Genomic DNA, 24,781 nt, shown 5'->3' with positions numbered 1-24,781 from the left:
TCATGAGTTCGAGCCCCGCGTCTATGCTGACAGCTCGGAGCCTGGAGCCTGCTTCAGATTCTGTGTCTCCCTCTCCCTCTGCCCCTCCCCTCTCATGCTCTGTCTCTCTCTCAAAAATAAACAAACATTGAAAAAATTATCTATGAAAAAAACAACAACAAGGTTCAACATACACAAACTGCAACCCTGAATCTGGCCAGCTTTTTGTCAATGCATTTGGGTATGGGAGAGGGGACAGATAGTGCAAAAGAAAGCTCAAATGATCAGCAGCATTTCCCAAACTAATTACTGGGGTAAGATTTCCAATTCACATCCCACTGACAGTTAGTACACAAGAGATTGTCACTCCTCACATGGGGCTTACCCAAACAACAGCGGAGCTATAAGCAGCCCTCACACCAACCCCATGACGCAGGCATTATTACCCCCCATTTTATAGATGAGGAAACTAAAGTTAAGCAACATCCATCTGATTGCTGAGCCCAAGGCTTACACACACTGGTTCTCTTGCCCGTGTTATTTTTAACCATACTCCACTCTTGCCTTGGTGGACCACAATCTGTGATGCACCTGTTAGATATTAACAGAAAACAGATTCTTGAATTTGGGCATCCAGTAATAGTGACATAACATATGAACCAGGGTGTTGGAGACTAGTAAAAAGCTGGTCCCTGCAAACAAGCTTCCAGGTGTTTGCTAACGTTGAGGTGTGCTCTCTTGGTCAATCATCAATCCAATAATATACTGGCCATTAGGGCACTGCTGAACAGAACAGGAAGCAGAAAGTGTGTCTGCAGGCTGCCTTTGGAGCAGCCCCGGCTTGGGGTGAGGCCACTTGCCTCTTACGAAAAAGAGCAGGAGGGTGCAAGGGAAACCCCAAGGACCTTCAAGCAGTAGAAGCAGAGACTTGAAGGATTTCATGCACTGAGAAGTCAAGACTTCTTCCACAAGACCCTCTTCCCCAGGGCAGCTTGGGCAATCCTTACTCTTAACCTGTTTGGGTCTCAAAGTGACTCATGAAGACTTGTCTGTGCCTCTTACAAAGTAGCCACACAAACGGTTTTTCATGAAGAAAAGGCATAAGGGATGAGGGGAGGGAAAGGGGGCTACAAAATGCCTCCCCCAGGAGCGCCTTTTCATTTTTGTTTGCACAGACCACTACCAGGGAAAGCAGCTCGCGTCCCCGAGACAAGAGTTGGCCGAGCCAGCACTCCTCTTGGAAACTACACTTTGTTTTTCCTCCAGGGAGCTGGGGACTCAATCACCTGTGACTCACCATTCCTGTGTTGCCTACACAGCACACACGTCAAGGTCTAAAATGGCATCTGCTCCCCATCCCCTTCCCCCACGCTGGCCCCCACCTGCCCCTGGGTCAGACACCTTGAGGGAATGTGTGCGGCTCCACCTTGAGCGTGGAAGCCAGGAACCTGCAGCTCCTCCCCCCCCCACCCCCCCCACTGAAACACGGAGCATGACCCAAAGAATAAAGTTTTCCATTTCCTGCCCTTACTCGTGTCGTAATGCTTGTTTCTCTCCAGGGCTGCGCTCCCCTGCACTCGTGCTGTTAGAGAATGAGAGCCTTGAAAATTCAAATTCAAAAAGAGTCTATTCCTCGCCAAGTGTGCTAAACTTACATCTGGGTGTGGGTTGTGGTTATGATTGTAGAAAACTTCAGTTAAAGAGAGGAACACTGACATTAACAATAACACCAGTCACTTGTTGAATATTTAACACGGTGCTGAGTATTTCCCTTGTTATCACAGTTGTTCCCCCCAACAACCGCACTGTTATTATGCCCGTTTTATAGTTGAGAGAGACGGAGAGTGGTTCAGTAACCTGCCCAAGGCTACACAGCTATTAAATGCTAGAGCTGGGATTTGAACCGGGTCACTGGAACTTCAAAGTCGGTGCTTCTCACTTTCCTTGTAAGCCTCACCTCACCCTGCCCCGCCCCACCGCCATTTTGTGCCCTGCTCCGCACTGACATACCACCTGATGTCCCAGTTCAAGAAGCCTCTCTCCATCTCCTGCCACCCACTACATCCTGACTTAATTTCTCTCCTTGCCGGCACCAGGGTGTGGCAAAGAGAAAGAGGGGGCTTGTTTCAAAGTGAAATACTCTCTAAGGTTAAAAGACTGGCTTTGGAGGCCTTGGGGGGGGGGGGGTTACGAATGAACATTTTATCAACACAAATGTCATTGCCTGCCCCAAAACAAACAGTGTCCCACCCGGCTTGCTCCTTTATGAGGCATTCAATCAATAAAATGAGAGCAGGACTCTGTCAGATTTATTGGCTGGGTTCAAACCGAACACCTCTTCCACCCGCCAAAGGCTGGGTCACCAGCTCTACCTTTCCGTCCCAACTCTGGACAGCCCCCGTTTTCCCCTCCGGGGCTACAATGGCTCATTGTTTGAGGCAGGCCTTGTGAGAAGTTGTGTTTGTTTTGCCTCTTATCTTATCAGCTCCAGAGCTACAATGGCCCAGGTGTACTCACCATTTTACCATCAGGTGAGAGGAGATTGTGGCCAGGGTCCAGACTGGCTGGAGAGACTTGCTGTAAAACAGACTGGCTGGTCACCATGGCATTGTTGCCATGGTGACTGATTGTTGAGGAGGAAGTGACCTCATTGTTTCCCTGCTGGCTGTAGCGGACTCCTGCAAAACAAGACAGACCCAACAGCAGACATGAGTGTCCTCAGGGCCCTGGAACACACATTTGACTCCCCTTGTTTTCACACGGTGGATGACAAGAACCCAAAGTTGCCTTTTCCTCCCCTGTTTCCTATGAGAGACACTGGCTGGCTTTCTCCAGGGTAAAGGCTGGCGTGGACTCTACTTAATTTTGGAATGTAAGCTCCTTGAGGGCAGGGCATTTTTATCTGTTTTCTTTTGCTCATTGCTGTATCCCCAGTGCCTTGGCACTTGGTAACCACTCAATAAATATCTGTCAGAGGAATGAATGAATGAATGAATGAATGAACGAACGAATGAGCGAGTGGACAAAAGGATTCTGCTTATTCTTGCTTCAGCATACTTCTTGAGGGATTTAGGGGCTGAGATTGGCCTTCTCTTCCTAACTAGAGTATTTCTTGTATTCTTCAAAATGTCTTCTAGAAATGTTTCCCTGGCATCTCTTGGCAATGTGGGGCTGCAAAGCATGAGTAGACCCGTCCTACAAAGAGGCACTTGTCCAGGGAGCCCTGTAAGAGCCAGAGTGGAAGGCATCGGTCTTTGCATACCACTATTATGGCTGAGCACAAGAGGCTGGGGTGGGCAGGCGGAGGGTGTTGCACACAGGCAGAACAGGTCAGGGATGGGGCTGTAGCTGGGGGTCTGTGGCTCTGGAACTCACATTCCTTTGATGGGGTCCCATTTGGCTGACTTCCAGGGCCCAGGGAAAGGCGAGTCTGCCGGGAGGTGGGGCAGGCAGCACACACAGGCGGGATGTGGATGCTTTAGTAAACCACTGCAGTTAGGTCTGCAAGGGAGGGGAGAACCAAGCATGTTTATAGCCTCACTACTCTGGCCCTCCCTCTGGTTCAGGAACCAAAACAGAGGTCTGTGCTCAGGAAAGGAAAAGCACTGGGCAGAGAAGGCTACCGAAGGGGCACAAGTAACCTGGACCCAGTTTGCAGAGTCCAAGTCCTGCTAGATGTGCCCGTGAAACAGACAAAGACAAAGCTGGAGGCAGCTGGGGCATCTCACCCTAAGCTCAAAGCCTACAAAGACTGTGTTCTTGTGTTGCACTTTGGACTTGACAAAAAGGCTTGGGGGACCCTATTTCTACCTGCAGGAGAGGGAGACCAGTGCTCTGGGCATGCAATTATTTGGAGGGGTGGGCCAACTATCTGGCTACGCTTCTCCTTTTGCCAGCTTTCCCAAGACAAACCATTACTGTATAAAGTATACTGATTCTATTGGTCTGTTTCCCCCTGTCCTGCTTCCTGCTTCCCCCTGGAGCCCCACCTGCCCAAGGAGGCTACAAAGCCCCCCTTCCCAGGGGCCAGGCAAGCTGCCATAACCAGCAGCCTCCAAATCACTAAGATGAAGCTTGCCAAGAGGAGACCCAAGCCACTCTTCTGGCATCATCCAAAGGACATTACCCAAGGCTGATATGACCTAGAGCTTAAGAGGGCTGGGAAGAAAACAAACAAATGCTAAGGCAGGGTTCTAACCTTCAAGAGCAACGTGTTTGACTCTGAGTGGCTTGATGAATGCTCTATGGGCTTCCTCTATTGGTTGCTGTCCTCATCCTTTGATTCAAGGGGCTGTCAGTGGGGGTGACGGTGGCAAATTGGAATTTGGTGGTTATTGGTCTGGGGCACCACACTTTTGGGGGAACAGGAGCCATGAGGTTAAAAGGAGGAAGGCTCCCCTGCCTCTGAACCAACACCCCCTCCCCAGTCCTGCCCGCGGTCCTCCATACCTATCTTGCAGTCCCTGTGTCTCCTATCTCCTACCCTCTATTCATCCCATTGGATCACACTGGGTCTTTTTTCTCCACTCACATTTACCACTGGGCTCCTGGCAGGATACATCCAACAGCTCACAGTGTTGTGACATAGAAGAAAGATTTGTGCCTTGTGAGCTCAGGAGGCAGAGAAGATCCAACAGAAAAGAGGGAGGCAGGTTTCAAAGCAATAATAGGAAGAATTTTCTGAGGAGGGACAATGGGAAGACTGTGGGCTCAGGAGCTAGACAAACTCAGGCTCAAATCCCACTTTGCCCTTAGGAGATGTTCGATCTTGGAAAAATTACTTCTCTCTCTGTGCCTTCACCTCCTCTTATAAAATGAAGGGAACACTTCCTTCACAGGGCAATTTCTGTATAAGAGAATATATCTAAAAGTTTCCTAGCATGATGCTAAAGAAATGGTAACTATCGGTCGGGAGGCAGCTAGTATGGGGATGGACCCCAGGATATTTGCCCTAAGACTCTAGAATTCTAGGCAACTTAGGGCAGATTCTAAGTACTGAATGGAATGACCTGTCCATGGAGCATAGTTCCCCAAGAATCCTACTCTGAAGAACCACTTATGTGTTTTGCCCTGGAAACTACTTGGGAGGCAAGCTTGGCTCCTGTTTTCTCGTTCTTTCCTTTTGGAGGGACTGCACTTCACCTTGTTTTTCTCTTGCTTTCTCTGACTCCCCGGCCAGCTATTTACCTCCCCAAGATGCTCTGCTCCTGAGAGAGTGGTGATAACGCTGGGAGTCAGGTGTGTGTTCACCTCCCAGCCTGTCCCCATCATCGATTCAGCCTCAAGTCAAACAGACTCTGGTTTTAGCCTATTTAATTTGGCCAAAGGAAGAGGGCCCGTCCTTTGGTGATCAAATATGGGTCACAGGGAGGCTTCTCCCCTACTGCAGGCTACATAATTATGTATTTAAAAATAATTAACCAAGGATACCCATAGGAAACAAAGCCTTCTTTAGGAGGGAGCCTGGCAGAAGAGCGTCAAGGGCCATTTGTTAGAATCCAGCCAGGGTAGCCCAAGGCTGCTGTGGTTTTCAAACCTTGTTTTCTCCCCCAGCACAGCTTCATGTAAGGGTGGAGCTGTTCTGTTTAAAGACAGAGGGGCCTTGGGGCGCCTGGGTGGCTCAGGTGGTTAAGCGTAGGACTTCAGCTCAGGTTCATGAGATTGAGCCCTGCATCTGGCTCTGCACTAACAGGGTAGAGCTTGCTTGGGATTCTCTCTCTCTCTCTCTCTCTCTCTCTCTCTCTCTCTCACTTTCTCTCCCCCCCCCCACACTTGTGCTTTCTCTCTCTCTCAAAATAAATAAATAAATAAACTTAAAAAAAAAAAAAGAGGGGCGCCTGGGTGGCGCAGTCGGTTAAGCGTCCGACTTCAGCCAGGTCACGATCTCGCGGTCCGTGAGTTCGAGCCCTGCGTCGGGCTCTGGGCTGATGGCTCAGAGCCTGGAGCCTGTTTCAGATTCTGTGTCTCCCTCTCTCTCTGCCCCTCCCCCGTTCATGCTCTGTCTCTATCTGTCCCAAAAAAAAAAAAAAAAGTTTGAAAAAAAAAAAGAAAGACAGGGGCCTAGGCCTCTGGCTAAGGGACAGCATCGGTTGGCAGGCAGGGGATCATCTCTGTTTGATCTCAGCTCAGCCATCAGTGTCCTGGGTGAGCTCAGCTTCCTCATCTCTGAGCCAGAGGTCTGCCCACTGTTAGGGGTGTGTGGAGGGGGTGCTGTTCTCACTGCAGAGTGTGGTGGGAGCTGGTGGGGCTGCTTGCCAGCTCCAGATTCACCTGTAACCTTTCCCACTGGTGCTTCTCCCACCAAGGAGTTTGGCAGTCACTCTGGACCCAGAGAAGGTGGCTATAATCAGGTAGCCACCTTAAAGGGGATGGAAGGTGTATCACAAAGTATCCACTGGCGATCCCCCAGAAATAGGTGTTCTTGTCAGAGGAAGGAAAGAGGCCAGGTCCTTGTGTATTTCACAAACTCAGAAGGGTACTTCAAAGGAGAACCAAAGTGGAGGAGGCTCTGGAGTCAGGCAACCTGGGTTTGAATCCTGGCTCTACCACAGATTAGCTGTGTGGCCTTGGGGAAGTTACTTAACCACCCCAAGCTTCAGTTTCTCTGCTGTTAACAGTATCTGCCCCTTAGGGTCATGGGGAGAAGATGAACGACTCAGTGGTTGTGAAAGTCCCCAGAATGTGTTTGGCACAAGATACCTCATTCCTTCTACTTTGGGACTGTCTTTGTTTAAAAGACATTTTCAAGAGGCTGAGGTTACAAAACTTTATTGAGTACCTATCATGTGGCAGGTACTGTGCTCGGGGAATGGAGCACATTCCCTTCCTCCTTCACCACTGCAAGCTCTGAAAATGAATATACCACAAGGGCTCTGGGTTACGATGCCAAAGATGCCAGGTTAACAGCCCCAGAGGCCCCACAGGAGATATGACAACACTAGACGTGGCCCTGTACCTTCCACTCTCTTCCTGGCTCAAGTCACTAATTGGCCATGCCCCCATCGCTGGTCCTATGAACCACGGCATAAGCAGTAAACGTCATCCCAGCTAGAATCTAGTGACAAACACATCAAAACATGAAAGAAGCTTGTGGGTTCCAGAAGCCAGCGTCTCCACATTCCACTTTCTGCACCAGCACCACCTCCAGGGCACTCTTCTCACTGCTGGAGCTTAGGATTTCTTTCTCAAACAAACTTGTACCACGTCACTGTCCTGTTTGGAAACCTATGATGGCCCTTCGCTGTCTTCTGGAAAAACCCCAACCCAAGACTAGCAGAATGGGGTCTTTGTGACTCCAGCTCGCCTTATTTGTATCATCTCTCACCACATCCCATACAGCCATGTCAGAGCACCTGCCGTTCGTCACATTGGCCCTGCCATCTCCTGCCTCTGTGCTTTTGCTTCTGCTGTTCCCTCTGCCAGGAAAGCTCTTCCCTTCTTCTCCATGCCACATTTTTTAAGAGGGTTAAATGCCATCTCCTCTGTGGAACTCGCTTTGATTCATTCTGATAGTTAACTGCTTCGCCCTTGGTATTTTACATGCAGTCAAGACTCTTACAGTAGGAGTCGGACACCCTGCACCATAATGTTCTGATAATAGGATACTTCTTGTTCCCTCTTAAAGGAAGGGATGACTTTTTACTCATTGTTGCTTCTTCGGAGCCTCACAGAGGGCCTTGGGACTGTGAATATTTCCCGAATGAAGGAATGAGCCCTCAGCTGCTTTGAGCATTCATGCTCTAGAACAAGGGAGCATCCCTCTGGCAGAAGGAGAGAATGCTGTCAGTCCTGCGGGAATGTTGGTATTTAAAGTGTGGATGTGTTCCAGTTCTACTGACAAATATGGGATAATCTGAGTGTAACATGAATTTCACACTTGAGGAATTCAGAAATCGGCACCCAGCTGAACGGAGCCACAAAGGACAACACTAACCATACTAGCGTGTGTGCACGTACATACATGCATGCGCACGCGTGCGCACACGCACACACACTCTGAGCACCTACCAACAGTTCACTGCATGTGCTATAAGCCACATTGATCCACAGCTAGAGTTACAATTTTCCTTCCGATTTCCGACAACCCTCCTTCTCCTACTTCACATTAACTCTCAAGCCACAGCCCTTCTGATGCCTGCTTCGGAAGGCAAACTGCAGGACTGTTTTCAAGGTAAAGGGCCATATTTATCATTCTACAGCATTTATGTATTTCCTAACCACGTAACAGGTGTAAAACTCGGCTAATGTTTTTGTTAGATTCTTATCTTTCTAAGGGGTGTCATTGAAGAAGTTTTGAGTATTGTGTCCTTAACCCCATTTCGTCCCCATAAACCCCATAGTTTTTATTGGGTTACTTTACAGAGCACAGTGGTTTTTATGATGTGAATGTTGGGTTCTATAGAACTGACCATGTATCTGTTTTCAAAGACAGACACAACTGCCTTGTGGGAGGGACCCCAGAGAGGACCTGCTTAGGGAGTAATCAACCACGGGGACTTTTCAGAAACCTGTGCTTCAGGGGCTTAGAACTATAGCCCTCTTAGAGCTTCTAAATTTTTTTTAAATGTTTTATTTATTTTGGGGAGAGAGACAGAGCGCGAGCAGGGAAGGGACAGAGAGAGAGAGAGAGGGAGATCCAGAATCTGAAGCAGGTTCCAGGCTCTGAGCTGTCACAGAGCCCAACACAGGCTCGAACCCACGAATCATGAGATCATAACCTGAGCCAAAGTCAGATGCTTAACTGACAGGGCCACTCAGGCACCCCTCTCTTAGAGCTTCTAAAAGCAGCTGAGATCCCAATTCCACAATTCCAGAAATCAACAGGACACCAGCAACTAGACACTTGAAACTAATACCCTCTCTCTTTCTGTCTCTCTGCCTTGATGATTCTGGACCAATCAACTTTTGGGTCTTGGTATTTTTTTTTTAATTTTTTTTAACGTTTATTTATTTTTGAGACAGAGAGAGACAGAGCATGAATAGAGGAGGGCAGAGAGAGAGGGAGACACAGAATCCGAAACAGGCTCCAGGCTCTGAGCTGTCAGCACAGAGCCTGACGCGGGGCTCGAACTCACGGACCGTGAGATCATGACCTGAGCCGAAGTCGGACGCAGAACCGACCAAGCCACCCAGGCGCCCCGGGTCTTGGTATTTTTATCTACAAGATGGGCATATGGATCTTCCTTCCTCAGAAGCCATAACAATGAATGAATTAAATAAGGTAAGAGAAACACCGGGTTTTGCTCAGAGAGAAAATGCTAGGCAAAGAGAAGAGCAACGTCAGCCAGGAAAACATGACCAGAATCGCTCCTTTTAGCAAGAAGAAAAGTGGGAGGTGTGGCCTCCTGGGCCACGTGAGGTTCAGCTTACCCCCACGTGGCCTTTGGTGCTGAAGCGAGGGGGTCCTTTTTACTGGGGTCTGTGAGCCTCACCCAGGATCTGGTGGGATGCCTTTCACCCTTGACATTTCAAAACCAATCTCCCATCCCTGATAATGCAGGAATGTTCCTCCGGCTGATGGACCTCTGCCAGCGCGAATGAGCGTCCCAGCCACCAACAGAGTAAACATTACTCAACTGGCCAGAGCTCTGTCACACGCATTCTTCCCCTGTGTTTCTAACCTCATGCAGAGCACAGCCCAACCCTGTTGGGTCTAGAACCTGGGAATTTAAACCCAGGCAAGCGGGAGCGTGCGACAGAGAAAGCTCCTCCCAAAGGAAACAACTCTGCCCATCAATTACGGGTAGACAGAGCTGTCTTTCCTATGACGCCAACACATACGGCCGGGGAGGGGGCCAGGCAGAATTAGGCCCGGGAACCTATCCTCAGAAATCCATTCCCCCTCTCCCCATAGAGGAGTCACTTTCTTGAGAAAAGAGGCAGACACGCAAATGATTCAGTCTAGTGACCGTCTGAGAGGCTCATCTGGGATAAAAGAATGTGAACTGGGAGGTCCAGAAATAAAAGCTTTAAATAAAGGAGATAGCACGGCTGCCTCAGTTTCCTCACTGGTAACACGGGACTACCACCAGCTCTTATTCTCATTTCCTCCCCTCTGGGGATAAAGATTAACATTTGCGAAGAGTTCAGATTAAAAATCCGAAAGCCTGAGAGGAAAAAAGCTGATGCAAGGCGGAAGCAGTTGAAACACTGGGCTGGGTTTTAATTCCACATCTCTTTCTACCCGAGGTGGCTGGGTTAGGAGCCCAGTTCCTAAGAGGAGAAACACAGACAGGCCTGCGGGGACGGTAAACATTCTTGAACTCAAGGAGTAAAAGTTGAGTGATACTTAAGGAAAGCCCACAAACTGGTTTTCTTATAAAAATCAAAGCAAATGTAACCAACGGGGGAAAAAAAAATCGTCTTCCATCAAAAGCATCTTGGCCGGGAACAGAAGTTGACCTGCACAGTGCACCTGAGAAAATCACACATGTGGGGAGGTAGGAGGGCCACAGAAACCGGCCAGCATGCCTGGTCCTTACTGGAGAGCCCGTTTCTGCAGGCAAACATCAGATGCTTTGCAACAAGCCCTTCAGCCCGGAGGCCGCTGTTACAAGTGAAAGAAACCAGGCCGGCACTCGAGAACTTGAGAAGCCCTCACATCTGTGAGTGTTTTACGCAGCCTGCTCTCAATGTGTCACGGGTGCCCATTCGACAGAATGGAAAGCTGAGGTTCGAAGAGGAAGAGGTTATTTTCACTACCTCTTGTGAAGGGGCCCCCAGCAAGTCAGCGGCGTCCTGAAGCCGACCCTTCTTCTTCTTCCCCGTAAGCCCCAAATTGATTCCAGGTAGGTTGAGCCTCCATCGTGACCCCCCAAGGAGTTTGAAATGATTTTGTTTACTCATTTCTTGACTGTCTCTGTCACTGGAATGTAAGCCCGACGAGGGCAAGACCTTGCCTGCGGTCTCCCCTGTGTCCTCAGCACCTCGCACAGAGCCTAGCCTGTGGGAGGTGCTCGGTAAATATTGGTGGAATGAGCAACTGATGACCAGGTTCCACATGGTCTGTGGAGCTGAGGGGTGCAAAAGCGACAGTGGTATACATTTCTCCTCTAGGTCTCCTGATTTTGCTGAGGTTAGTGGGAGGTATGCCCCTTAAAGAAGGAGGAAGGGGGAGTGAGAGAGGAGGAGAAAGCAAGAGTAAAATATAATCAAAATAGAAATAGCACTGACACATTGGGGTGATTTTGTGTTTGGAGGCGCAGGGTGAGTGCACCGAGGAGTATTGCTTACGAAGCAGCCTGGATCTCGTTAGTGCTTTACCTAGGGTGAAAAAGGCCAATGGGGGTGCCTGTAGGGGGCCTACCCATTCCTGACTTCTTGGGGCCTAAGCATAACTCTGACTACCTAGGATGCTTTAAGCAGGGGGCGGGGGGGTGTTGAAATGGGTGCTTCCATGGGCACAGGCTGAGCATTTCTAAAGGTTTGGGGCTGTGGGTGGGAAGCCCGAATTTGGACTCACTCTGTTAGAACCCAGCTTGAGGCTCATCGGGTTGATTTTGAGGAAGGATCAATTAATGGGAATTTACTGTGGCAACACTAAATGTCACTTAAATGCCTTTTTCTCCAAAGGAAGCTGGAGTGAAAACTTAGAAGGGTTAAAAGCGGACATCGTTAGGCCTAAAGGCTGTGAGGACAGACAGAGCCCTGCCGCAGTCTGGCTCCTGGGGTCTCTTTTCTCAGAGGCAGCCTTTGCAGGGAGGGGTAATGTAGCTGTAACAAAGGCCCCTGGGCTTGGCTGGCGAGGAGGACGATGACGCTTCTAGTGGATCTGGGGAACGAAGAAGGCTATAAAGCCATCAGCAGACTGAGCCACTGGGTGTCCACACAAAAGTAAGGTCCTAAAAACAGACATCTGTATTGTGACTGAAAGGCTCATAAAATTGCCTTAGAAAGGAGAGGTTTTCCACTGCGACCCATTCATAAGCAGGGCCCCGCTGGGAAGTGACACCCGGGGAGAAGATCCTTTGAGGCCTGGCAAGTGTCAGAGCTGCCCAGTTACGGGAGTTTGCCTGGCCAGACCCCAGCCTCTTCATCACCACCGTTGGAGGCAGCTCCCCCAGCAGCAGCAGCAGCAGCAGCAGCAGCAGCAGCAGCATGACAGATAGCCATTGGGTACCAGCTCACGGACGCTGGTCCCAGGCTGCACCAGGCATCGGGCTGAGGCTTTGGAGGTTGGATGATTACTGGCTTCCACTGAACAGGAGCACCAGCGAAGCACTCAGGGAGCAGTCCCCCAAGGATGGCAGCTGCTTAGAGCCATCTCTCCAAATGACTCTGATCTGCAAGAAAAACCCAGGCCCTTTTCTAGACCTTGGCTCACTCAACATAAACTCAGGAAGATCTATTCTAGCTCTTTTCTTGTCCAAGACATGCTGGTAAGAAATTATAATAGGAACTAATGTAGTAGAACATTAAGCTGACTAGTAGAACTAAATTAAACTAGTAGACTAAGCTAGTAAACTAAACCAGTAGAACATTAAGAGAAAAAGAATAATAATATGCTCTCTTTTATGTTGAGAGAGAGAGAGAGAACAAGCAAGCACATGTGAGCAGGGGAGAGGGGCAGAGGGAAAGAGAGAGAATCTTAAGCAGACTCCACGCTTAGCACAGAGCCCAACATGGGGCTCCAGGCTCCATCCCACGACCCGGGGATCATGACCTGAGCTGAAATCCAGAGTCTGATGCTCAACTGACTGAGCCACCCAGGCACCCCAATAATATGTTCTTTGAAAACTTCCTGGTAACATTAAATATTGGAGGTTGTGTGTGTGTGTGTGTGTGTGTGTGTGTATACACTGTATACTTTGGTTAAGCAGTATCAATGAAAGTAGAGCTGGATGTCATTGTTTCTAGAAAAGGGAAAATATGCTTTAAATCATAATATGTACTATGTTACGTAAAACGAGACAAACTATGGAGTTTGTCAGTTTAACTCTAAACCTGAAAAAACAGATTACAAAATAGGGGATTTATGCATTCAGGTTTTGGACAAGAAGCCCTTTATAATAGATACGGTCAGCGCACAAATAATGGAATGTCCACCATGTGCCAGGCACAGGTTATGGACTGGGGACATAGTGGTGAAGAAAGCCAACTCGGGCTTCAATGTGGGTACAGCCTGGAATTCCACCACTCAGCATACATACACAGTTTTAGAGACTCCGGGAACTACTTTTCCTCACAGGGAGAATGAGACTTACTGGATTTCTTTCTTTTTCTTTGACATATAGGGATGCAAACCCTATACTTCACCCAGCAGGAAGATTCTCAAGAAGGAGGAGAAGGCTTGTTTCTGTTTCCATTGGTAAAACATCTTGAGATAAATCAAGCAGCTATTTTGTACCCACCATGCAAATTGATGTGACATAAATGGGAGATGTTATTCAGAGGTTTTCCCCGCTCGCTGAACAAGAACTCCCTGGGCTTCATCACCAACCCAGTCCAAGAGGTGCTGACCAGGAAGCGGCACCCTGCCTTGGGTAGGGCCAGAAGGCAATGGGCATGCAGGCTGCCACTCAAAGGCCCTGAAAGTGTTAACCTTCAGCAGTGATAGGTGTCTCGTTTACACCCATTATAAATCTGTTTATTGTGACTGGCCCCACCCAATCTGCCGCTGCTGTAAAGCTCTAATGGTCCCTAATAAAGGTGGAAGGATTGTAACAGCACACAGTTCCTGAAATGGGGACGGAGCGAGAGACAGACAGATGATGAGCTTAACAATAAGATATCACAATGACCAATGTCCCTCTGCTACTTCAGGCAGCAGGAGCCTGGGCCCCAACACTTGATGCTACATGCAATCTCCAAATATTCACCTGTCAGAGCTGAAAGGTCCGACACCCTCATTTGCCAGAATCCCTGAGAAGTTAGGTGATTGGCCCAAGGTCACCCCTTCTCATTCGCGGCTCAGGTCTCCTGAATCCTAGTCCAGGGCCCTTCCCCCAGCTGCCTCACCTCTCCTAGTTTAGCAAAGGGCCTTCAGGATCATCATCAACCCCTTCAGGACCCTCCTGCTCCATCTGGCCTTGTGACGTCCAGCCCTGACTGTATATCCAAATTTCTTAGAGAGTTTATTGAAACTTTCCACGCCTGACCCGCCGCCCCCCCCCCCCCAAAACATCACGTTCTGATTCTAAAAGGTGTAGGTGGGGGAGATGTGGGTGTTTTTAATGAGCTCCCAAGATGCCTTTTATGTGGGCTGGGATGGAGGTGTAAGAAGCACAGGTCTTGCCAATACCTGGGTTTCATGGTTTCTGACGTCTCAAATGAGAAGCAGGGTTCATGGAAAAGGAAACTTCCAGGGTGAAACTGCAAGCCACACCCTAGTCAAGAACCCAAGGAAACCCAAAGCTCTTCCTCTCTCTCAAGGCCCTAAGGGCTCCTGAGCCAACCCAACAATACCTTGTCAGGCACCTTGTTGCTGGGCCCTTTATCATACTTAAGCCTCACATCAGCCCTGAGGAGACAGACATCACATCCCTGATCCCTATTTTATAGATGAACACACTGAGGTTCAAAGAGCCCAAGTAACCATCAGAGAGTGAAAGAACCATAGATCAAGCCCAAGCCTCTTTGGGGATGCTACCCCTTGCTACCCAGATACACCCTTCTTGAGTGCAGTCCAGGCAAGGGCCTGCCGGTAGGCAGCTTGCCTCAGGGGATGGAGACTTCCCTGGGAGAGTCATTAAACACTAAAGATATCTGCATGGTGTTCTTCCAGCTTGGGAGGGAGGTGAGTGTGTGTTCTGAGAAAGATGGTTCTTGACTTCCTGAAAGCATTAGAGATTGGGCTTCATCGGTTGACTCCTCAGTGGCTAAACTTACACAGTGGTGCTTTTGTCGGGCTGCTGAAGCCAGAGCACAGGGCAACAGGAAGGCGTATCTTAGGCAGATGCAGGCTCACAGGCTGAGGGAAGCAGCTTCCAGAGAATCAGCCCTCTGGAGCCTCTGAGGTTTCCTGCGTTCACTGCAGGAGCTGTGTCCACCCTCCCCTTCTTACTGCTCTTGTGCCTGAAATTTGGGGGAGCTTCCTTCCTAAGAACAAAAGCCATTAAGCTTCTCTGATCAGGCTTCCACCAAGAAAGTACCACACCCCCTCTAATTGGCAGGATCCCAGGGCTAATTACTAACAAGCAGGGTGCTCGCGCCTCCTTAAAGGAGAAAAATGCCCTACAGGAAATTCAGGGTCATCTTATGAACCTGACCTCCTGCTACATGGTCATGAGCCTCCGCTCCTCCCCACAATCCTTGGCGCTTCCCAGCTCTGTTTTTTTGCTCTAAATGCCTATAGTACTGGATATGGCACTGGACATGTGTTATGGATGTCACAGAGCAGTCCTTCTTGGAAGAATGAGAAACTGCATTATACAAGAAGCCAGACTTAATCTGCCACAAACACCAAGATGAGTGTCTAGTTGGAAACCCTTCAAATTCTCCAAAAGTCAGGGTTGAAAGAAACCTCCAAGAGGAACAGAGAGAAAGAGGCAGAATAAAAACCCAAAACAAGGCCCTGCAAGGAATGGCAATAGCTACCATTCATGAGCACCTGCTACATCCAGGGTGCTTTACATACACCAGCTCATTTAATCCTCATAGCCTCTGCATGAGTTGGTGTCCCGTTTTACAAATTGAAACACTGGGGCTTAGTGATCCCAGAGATTTGCCCATTGTCACACAGGCCAAGTTGAGGTTGGAATTCAGGTCTGCCTGCATAGTCTATGACTCGTTGCTACGTCCACTGGATTTAGAAAAGCATTTCCCCAGATTATCTTCAATCTGTATCACACATCCGGGTGATGGTCAGGCATCTATGGCACAGCCTGGGCAATGGGATTTTTAAGTTTTTTTTTAACATTTATTTTTATTTTGAGAGAGCGATAGAGAGCAAGCAGGGGAGAGGCACGGAAGGAGGGAGACAGAATACCAAGCAGGCTCTGTGCTGTAAGCACAGAGCCCAATGAGGGGCTCGAACTCATAAACCGTGAAATCATGACCTGAGCCGAAATCAAGAGTTGGATGCTTGACCAACTGAGCCACCCAGGCACCCCTGGGCATTGGGATTTTAGAAGCTCCCTAGTTGATTCTAAAGTGTGGCAAGGTATTGGGAACCATTATCCTAGAGTGGGGGTCTGCAAACTGTGGTCCAAACAGGCCAAAGAAATTCGAATCTCAGTCCCGTACATAACGTTTTGTTGGAAGACAGCCACATTCGCTTGTTTACATATGGTTCATGGCCACATTTATCCCACAAAGGCAGAGTCAAGTAATTGTGAAGACAGACTATACAGCCCAAAAAGCCTAAATTATTTACAGAAAAAGTTTGTCAACCCCTATACCAGAGTTCCTAGGATGATAACCACAATTGAATGCTTCATTTGACCTTATTTTGGGGCTATGTTTCATTCATATATATATGAATTTTCATATATGTGGGTGTGTATGTATGTGTGTGTGTATATATATATATAGCTTCCCCATTTGTGCTTGTACTTCTCATCGAAAAGTGGGTAGAGGCAAAATGCCAGATCTTGTGCCTTCTCATCGAGCAGCTAGCTTCAAAGGCCCTTGCACAGATTTTGGCCGCTCTCTGTACCTCTGGTGCTTAATTCCCCCCAAGTTCCTGTCCGTTCCCATCAAACCTTCAACAAACAGATTCCAAGGGCACTTCTATAACCTGCAGGCAGGGGCTGTGTGTTTACTGGCAGCTTCCTTCCTCCTCAGTGCTGACTGGAGGCAACAAGGAGTCCTTGAATCTTCTAAGGGTCCTTCAGGGGGATTAGGCATGGCCCACGGGGGCTGCCTACAGTGATAGCACTCCAGTATCTCCTGGCTCCTTTGTGCACAAGCTCTGAGCCCCACCAGCCCAGCAGCCAGGTTTCTTTGTATGCAGACCAGGCTCGGTCCACTATCAGGAGGAGGTTGCCAGCAGAATCTCTGAAGGCTGGGCCTCTTAATCTCATTAATATCCTGATTGTCTTCCTCAATCTAGCGGCAGCCGATGGGGTGGTACCGCAAGATAAAATGACCTTCAAATTCAGCAGATAAAATGGCCGTCAGATAAAGTCCTTCTGAAGGAGAACTGTGGAGCCAGGTCCACCCCTGGACTCCCAGTCAGTACAAAAGGGTTTCCTAAAACACCAGATGTTTCAAGGTGGCATTTGTTTCTTTTCTGAACTGAAATAAGCTGCTACTTTGGGACAATAGGGCTTATTTACTGTGGGGACCTTTGCTGCCGAGATGAATATTTTTACGACCACCCTCATAAACGCCCCGCCCCTTGTCTGCTGCCTGGGGAGGGGGCGGAGCTTCAGAGGTGAGCTGAGGTGACCGGGCTGTCTCAGAAGCCCCATTAAGTTGTTAAGGCATTTAGTGCCCCAGACAGTGCCGAATGCAAGGGCAGTTCAAATCCCTGCCCAGATGGGGATGGGGTGGTGGAAGAGGGGGCTCACATCTCTTTCTGCAGAGTGCAGAATCTACCTTGGTCAGGGGCAACAGTTGGTGCAGGGGAAGCAGTAAACTAGCCAGACTGGGAGACCCCCATCCTTGGCCATGCTCTCCTAAAGCCTCTTGTCTTTCAGAGGGGAGCAATAAGAATGTGGGAAAAGAAGGGACTGTGGGGGTATTGTGTGTGTGTTGGTTTCCATGCCTGAAAAGTTCTTAGCATCTGCATAAAGCAGAAGAGATGGTCAGTGTGTAATAGTTCAAAACCTGTCTCTACTGCTTGCTAACTATATGAACTTGGGCAAATTATCTACATTCCAAACATTTCACCTTCGTTGATTGTAAAATGGGGATATGGGTACAGAAAGTTTCTACCCTACAAGGTTGTCATGAGAATTAGATAAGATGATGCATGGAGGCGCTCAGCGCAGGGGCTGGAACCCAGGAAATATTTAATCAATACTAGCTGTTATGATTATTCACATTAGCCATAACCCTTCCGTTGGGCACTTTTGAGATTTCTTTGGGTCCTACAGATTTCAGCATCAGGGAAAGCAGCAGCAGCAACCACACAGATATCCTGGCCCAGAGTTTGATTTGTCTAAGACTCAGTCTTTGGACTCTTGTGGTTGACTTGGTAGGGCATGCGAGAGGCCACAAGGGGGAGGTGGGAGGCAGGATTCTCTGGGTTTCAAGCTCTGATCTGACCATCAAGTCCACTAGGCTTGGAGAAAGGGCAAGAGAAGCAGGAGTAAGCAGCCACAGAAATAAAGGTCTCCACTTAAAGAGGCTGTCCATCAGGGTACCCAAAGATTCTTCTGGAAGGGCTTCCTCTCACCTCTGGGAGAATGAGCCTCAATCTCTTTCCCAAAAGATGATAGAAGAGTGAGGATGTGATGTGTTGGCTGAATGAAAGCTGATGAAGACCTTCCGCTCCCCCCTTGCTGTCGCAGACAGCTGCAGGCTGGAGCAAAGGGTACAGTGAGCCAGGCCACCACAGATCATGCAGCCTGGCCCCAAGGCTTGGGCCAAGGCTAGCCCAGCTTCCATTCCACACCAACTTCCTCCTCCTCCTCCTCGAGACAATCAATACAAGCACCTGTCTCCAACCAGTCCCCTTCCTCGCCACAGCCCTGCTCTCTGACCTTTTGGGGGCCTTTCTCTTGATTCCACTCCAGAATGGAGGTAGGGGCCATCACTCCGGGCCTGCTCAATGGCCTCAGAATGGGCTGTCATGGGGCCTATAACCAGGGACAGCTCCTGCTGGCGAGAGCAGGGCTGGGAGGGGGGTGTGTGTGCAGATAAAGGCCTTCCAGGCTGAAGATAAATGGCTGCCTGCAGCCTGCTACAGTAACTTCAGGCCCCCAAGAAGAGCAAACAAAGGGTGCCCCTGTGACACTCACTGGAAAGATGAAGGCCCATCAGCGGCAGCCAGGCTGGTTCAAAGCCCCAACTTAATTGGCAATTAAGCATGCATAAGGGAGACAAAGCCATGACAACCCTGGGCTGCATGCTGGTGTGTGATTGTAAAGCCGGGAGGGGCAACGCCGAAAACAGCTGATTCTGCTGACAGCGTGTTTGTAGGGCACCTTGTAACCAATCAGCCGCTGACAGAGGCAAAGTGCTCCTCCTGCCACTCCTATTGTGCCGGACATTCCAGGACCAGGGTCACACTGTGGTCACCGTGGGCAAGTGGGCCACAGCACACCCAGAGTGGCTGGGAGAGAAGGTGGCTCGTTAGGGAAGGGATGCTCTCCTCTCCAGGAAGAAGGTTCAAGGGAAAGATTTGTCTCTAAAGTGCCTCCAGTCCTCCTGGCTCAGAGGCTGGCGTTCAGAGGGGAGGGAGTGCGGGGAAGGGAGATCGGGGGCCTTGTCTCCCCAGCTTAGCCTTGGAGGGTGTTTGGTGCTGCTGCTGACTCTGGGTGTTGGTCTCTCCTCGGCCTCCACAGAGCTCGTTTTGTATTCTACACCCACGTACATTCTGGGGTTCGTTAGAGAGCGTACCTTGGCCATGGGGCCCATGATAGGAAGTGCACCATGAGGCTCTTTGGACTGTAGCCCTCCCTGAGTGCTGGGCTCCAGCCTGCTGTCGGCCTAGCCCTGGGTGCGTTCCCCAGCAGCCCCATTTCACCTCACGTGCCCCACCCCCCCACCCCCCCCACCCCCGCAACCTGAGAGGGGGAAACAGACATGCATGCCAGCATCCTGCACCCCAGGCCCCAGCCCAGTGGCCGCTTCTGCTTCCACTCCCAGGGCCAGGTCACATGTCACTGCCTCTTAGGAATAATGCCCCAGTGTGTGAAATTTAGAAGGAAATGGATTTCTGCTGCCGGTCCTTCTTCCCATTGCTGTAATAACAAGAGTGATAATGATAGCAATTACAGTTTATTGGGAAAGATGGTGTTTATACATTCTCTCATTTAATCCTCACGTGGACCCGATGAGGTAGGTCTGACTTCTTGATTTTACAGACAGGAAAGTCAGACTCAGAGAAGTTACATGGCTGGGTCACGCTGCAGTTATGGGAATCAATCTGGCTGGCTAGATGTGGGCTTCAAAACTAAGTCCAGAGCATCCACTCTCTGGGCATGGAAAGGACTATCCTGATGAGCCCCGAGTGAAAATTAAGGCAGAGGGGAAGGGCAGCCACTGAAAATATACAATGTCCCATAATTAATGCTCCATAAATAGGAGTCTCTCCCTAGAAAGACACACAAAACCCTGAAAGACAGCCTTGGTCCCTAGATGGTTCTGGGCCCTCCATGCCAGCACAATGTCTTCCCAAGACGACAATATGCTCCTGTGGGCAGGGACACATGTGCATCTATGCTGTACCAAGTGGGAATCAGCAGGCCTGAGTTCCAGTCCCATCTGCCACCATCGCTCTGTATAACTTTGGCAAGTCACTGCTTCTTTTGAGCCTCAGTTTCCTTCTTTGACGTTCTGCCCAGTTCTAGCATTCCATGATTTTTTTCAAAGGCCAACATCTAGGGAGACCCCAGAGAACCCACTCCAAGTGGGCCATGCCTTCTGGGACTCCACTCAGAGGGCTCTGGGACTGTATTTTCCACCCACCCTGCTCAGCTTCCAGGACCTGCCCCTGTCCCTCCAGCCCCTCTCTGTCTCCTGTCCATATACAGAAGGCCTAAGCTAACGACCCTGTGGTGACCTCACCACAACCCCAGCTTGTCAGAAAGCTGCTGGGCCTTTGTTTGGTTTGCAGGCTCCCTGACTTTGGTGTGGAGATCACAGGTCCCAACACAATAGCCATTGTCTCCTCAATAATGCCCCTTGCCCCAACCACGCCCCCCACAGCTCCAGAGCCAGCTCCGTGGATCACTGCAGGCGGCAAGTGCTCCAGTCTTGCTCAGTGCCGGCCACATGCCGTTTGCCACTGCCCTCTGAACCCTGCTTTGAATTTCCATTAAGGCACTGGGTTACTCTGCAATCGGACCAGTGTCCATCAGGGGCTCCTCTGCCTCTCAAAAGTAACCAAAACTTACTCCCCGTGTGGCTGAGCCTCCCCTTCTATGGGAGTTGGATCCAGAGAAGCCCCTAGCCCTGGCCCTGGTTTATGCCGGACAGTTTCAGGCTCCCAGAGATCCTGGTGGGAGCACAGAGTAGAACAAAAGCTTGGGCCCCCCAATACTTAGGCCAGCCCCAGACCTCAGGGCTCTCCAAGCAGTGGGGCAACCAGCAGGCAAGGAAGCAACAGACTTCAGAACCAACCCTGAGTTGGAAATGGTGCTTGGTTCTCCTTTTGCAAGCCCTTCCCCAGAGCAGGTGGGAGACCATGCCATACTCTTTCTACACGGGCACCATGACGGCCTCAATAAGCATCCTAATTCTGGGAAGCCAGCTTTCCTGGAAGAACTAAGCCCCAGGCAGAGAAGTGCCTTCAGACTATGTGTGATGGAACACTCAGCATATAGGGCTTCCACCCTGATAAACCCACACCCCACAGCAGAGGCATGCTAATCCAGGCCAGGACCTGGCACACAGTAGGTACTCAATGAGTTTTGGCTGATTCATCAGTGCAAAGACTTTATGTGGCTGTTTCCACCCAAACTCTGGCAGAGAACAAGCAGAGACTGTCAACAGAGTGGCCCTTCCCCAGAGGCCCCTGGGCTCCTCCTGCTGGAGCTGGACAGAGCCCTGGGGTAGGATATGGACAGGGGTGGAGGAGGTGACCCCTCTGCCCGCAGTGTGGACCTGGCATGCCAATAAGGCAGCCTCTCCGTCTAATCTGACAGCCGCACTGACTTGCTGAGTCAGCAGCCACACAGGGAGAAGAAAGGGGACCAGAGAAGACTGGGGAGAGGGGCTCTTGGAGGCTGAGCAAGGACTCAGAGGAAACCTGACCACAGCCAAACACTGTTTTCACAAGAACATTCTGGCAACGGGAGGCCAGCCTGAGCACCATCCCAGAGCATTTCCTCCTCTGAAAAGTCTTGACCCAGATGAGACCCATGGCGGGAAGCAGGACGGTTGGGCTGCCAAGGCAGTGAGGCCTGGGCTGGGCTTACCTGACAGCTTATTTGGAGGAGAGGTGCTGGGCTGGTGGTGGGGAGAGCCGTGGGAGAGCAGGGGGTTCAGGTTGTGCGTCTGGTTGGAGCTGTAGGCATCCATGGCCAGCTTCTGCCGGAACGCCTCCTCCTTCCTGCGGTTTGCAAACCAGTTGTAGACACGGACCTCAGTGACCAGGTTGGAGCCCAGGCCGTGGGCTTTGGAGGGGGAGACGCCTCGCTGCAAACATTCTGCCCTGAGGATGGACAGTGGGGGAGATGGTGAGCAAGGACAGCCAGGGGGAGGCTTGCCGGTGTTTGGCCCCAGACACACAATCCCAGTGGTCTCAGTTAGGAGTACGAAGAGGCCAAGGGTAGAGCTAGATCCTGGGGAAAAGCCTGTAATGAGAAAAGTCCAGCCTGTGTAGTAGTTCTCTGATGACATGGTGGGAATAGGGCCAAACACAGGTGCAGCACAAGCTCTGTGGCCCTGTCAGTGAGGGGCATAGGCCTCTGGTGTGGCTCCTTACAAGAAGAGAGTAGTCGAGAGGCAGGTAATTCAGGGAGAAGGTCCACACCAGGCCTCTTGACATCTTATGTTGCTACCCTTCCCGACCTACAAAAGGTGACGTCCTTCACTAGCTCTGATTCCCTTCAAAGGGACTTCTGGCCGTTTGGGGTTTGGATATCCCCAAAGGGTGCCAGGGAAACCAAATTCCTCATTTGTGCCACAGGAATCCTCCCCAAAAGGCAGGCTGGGTGAGGTACAAGGAGAACATGCCGAGGTGGCTGGTCTCCAGCTTTATCATTGCCCATGAAACCCCAATTCCACGTGTCAGAGAGACTTTTAGACACTATTGGATGCTAGGGGGCTTCTCATTAGCTGGGGGACAGAGTATAGGCTGTGACATGTCCAAGCTGATTGCTTTGCCTCCCCCTTCCTGGCTTGACCTCCCCAGCCATATGTTATTGCTAGAGCCAGCCCAGCCCAGAAACAGAGAGACCACAGGTGTTGGCCAGAGCAAAGACCAGACTTTTAAGAAAGTCAATGTTGGAGGGACACCTGGGTAGCTCAATCAGTTAAGTGTCCAACTCTGGGTTTCAGCTCAGGTCTGAATCTCATGGTTCATGAGTTCCAGCCCTATATTGAGTTCCATGCTGACAGCATGGAGCCTGCTTGGGATTCTCTCTCTCTCTGCCCCTCCCCCACTTATGCGAGTGCTCGCTCTCTCTCTCTCTCTCTCTCTCTCTCTCTCAAAATAAATAAATAAACTTAAAAAAATCAATGTTGGAGTCAGGGAGGATGGCAGGAATGAATGAATGAATGAATAAGATATCCCAAGGATTTCTAATAGTTTTCTTTAAAATTACATGCAGTTGTTAAGATACCAAAAGAACTCTATTCAGTGTGGGCAGAGTGGATTGGACAGATCTGACCAGGTCTTTTCTGCCAAGTTTCCTTTTAGACCAATGGTTTTTCCCTAGTCTGCATGGAGGTCAGACACATGATTCTCATTTCACTGGCATATTTTAGACTCTCCAGAGTATCTTCCCTGCAATAATAGCTCATGGTGTAAATATCCCGCAGAAAAAAAAAAAAAAAAAGATTCCACAGCTAACAATCAATTCAACAAAGCCAAGTAAGTCTCTTGACTCTAGGCCTTCTTGGAATCTTTAATATGTTACTTTATGCCATGACTCCCCAAGAGGAAGTATGCATCTGATGTTTCTCAAATTATTTGAGACTTATTTGACTTATTCAAGTCTTATTTGACTTGAAATTGGGGTTCCGTGGAACACACATTGGGAAACCCCAATTTAGCCACACTTAGCTGGATAATCAGTATTTCAATATCCTGGGACTGAGGGGATGGATCTCAGGTCCGTGTGCTTGCCTGCCTGCTTGAGTGAGTTTCTGGTCGTGTTACCTGTTGCACTCCTCCACTAATGCTTCCCTCTCTTCCTTGCTGGGGTTCTTTTGCCGGTCGTAGGCCTGGTACAAGATTTGCTGGGATGCGGGCCCCCATTTGAACCGGTTGCGACGCATCTTCTTGTTGGGGGGCTCAGAGCAGGCGTCATCGGACTGCCCAGGCCCCTGGCTCTGTTGACTGAACTCTGGAAAGAGAAACAGCAGCTGATCCTGACTGCTTTTGTCTGTCATATTTCCAGAACTCTGGACTGTCTGGTTGAATTCTGCAAAGAGAGAGGAGTAGATTTGATAGGGTCTGTAGCCTTCACTTGGCAGACAGACAGACAGACAGACAGACGGACAGACAAAAACACCTTTATTCTTCTCCCCGAAGCTTTGCCATCTGCCGTTATTACATGTGGGGTGTGGGGTACGGAGGGGAAGCCCATGATAGGCTCCTCTCTGCCCACCTCAGTCTGCCCCACAAAGCCACCCCTTTCCTTTCTTTAAAGGAGCTCAAATATGACCAACCATTGTTTTTAGTGGTAATGTGTTTTCATTGGATCACTGGCTCTCAGACAATGAAGCAACCCTCTGAATCCTGACATCTTGTGTTTTGGTGTCCAAGAGGATGAGCTCAACCAAGTCTCAGGTCTAGAGGGAAAGGGCTCAAAGGTACAATTTGCACTTAGACAAAATATTCAGAGACTAAAAACAGCTTTCCCCACCTCTCCTCTCTCCTCATAGATCCTAGGGGTCCACATTATGATGCTATGTTCTTAGAAAAACCCAGGACCCAAACCTGTCGACTGGTACTTTGAAATAAATAGAACTGGAGTTTTATATTAGAAAGAGAAGAAGCTCTCTGATTTCAGATCATTTCAAAAGTGATGGTGTGTATGTGTGTGTCCAGGGGTCCATTTATGAGGAAAATAGCCCCAGAGGG

The 24,781-nt window shown here is 49.7% G+C and overlaps 1 protein-coding gene across 6 annotated transcripts in view; it reads right to left on the bottom strand.

Moving 5' to 3' along the window:
* Window positions 1-24,781, bottom strand: part of HNF1B (HNF1 homeobox B) — a 55,274-nt gene that overhangs the window by 19,698 nt on the left and 10,795 nt on the right. For 3 of the 6 annotated variants that reach the window (XM_043583755.1, XM_043583751.1, XM_043583750.1), the window contains exons 3-5: window positions 23,855-24,119; window positions 21,948-22,183; window positions 2,497-2,657 (exon numbers count right to left, since the gene is read on the bottom strand). In XM_043583755.1, coding sequence (XP_043439690.1) covers window positions 2,497-2,657; window positions 21,948-22,183; window positions 23,855-24,119 — 662 coding nt within the window. The remainder of the gene's footprint in view (window positions 1-2,496; window positions 2,658-21,947; window positions 22,184-23,854; window positions 24,120-24,781) is intronic. The other 3 variants (XM_043583758.1, XM_043583756.1, XM_043583757.1) reach the window with 1 other exon arrangement.

This window comes from Prionailurus bengalensis, chromosome E1, assembly GCF_016509475.1.
Source record: "Prionailurus bengalensis isolate Pbe53 chromosome E1, Fcat_Pben_1.1_paternal_pri, whole genome shotgun sequence".
NCBI lineage: Eukaryota > Metazoa > Chordata > Mammalia > Carnivora > Felidae > Prionailurus > Prionailurus bengalensis.
Note: the sequence above shows the minus strand (reverse complement) of the source record. Positions and strands in the feature narration are given on the sequence as shown.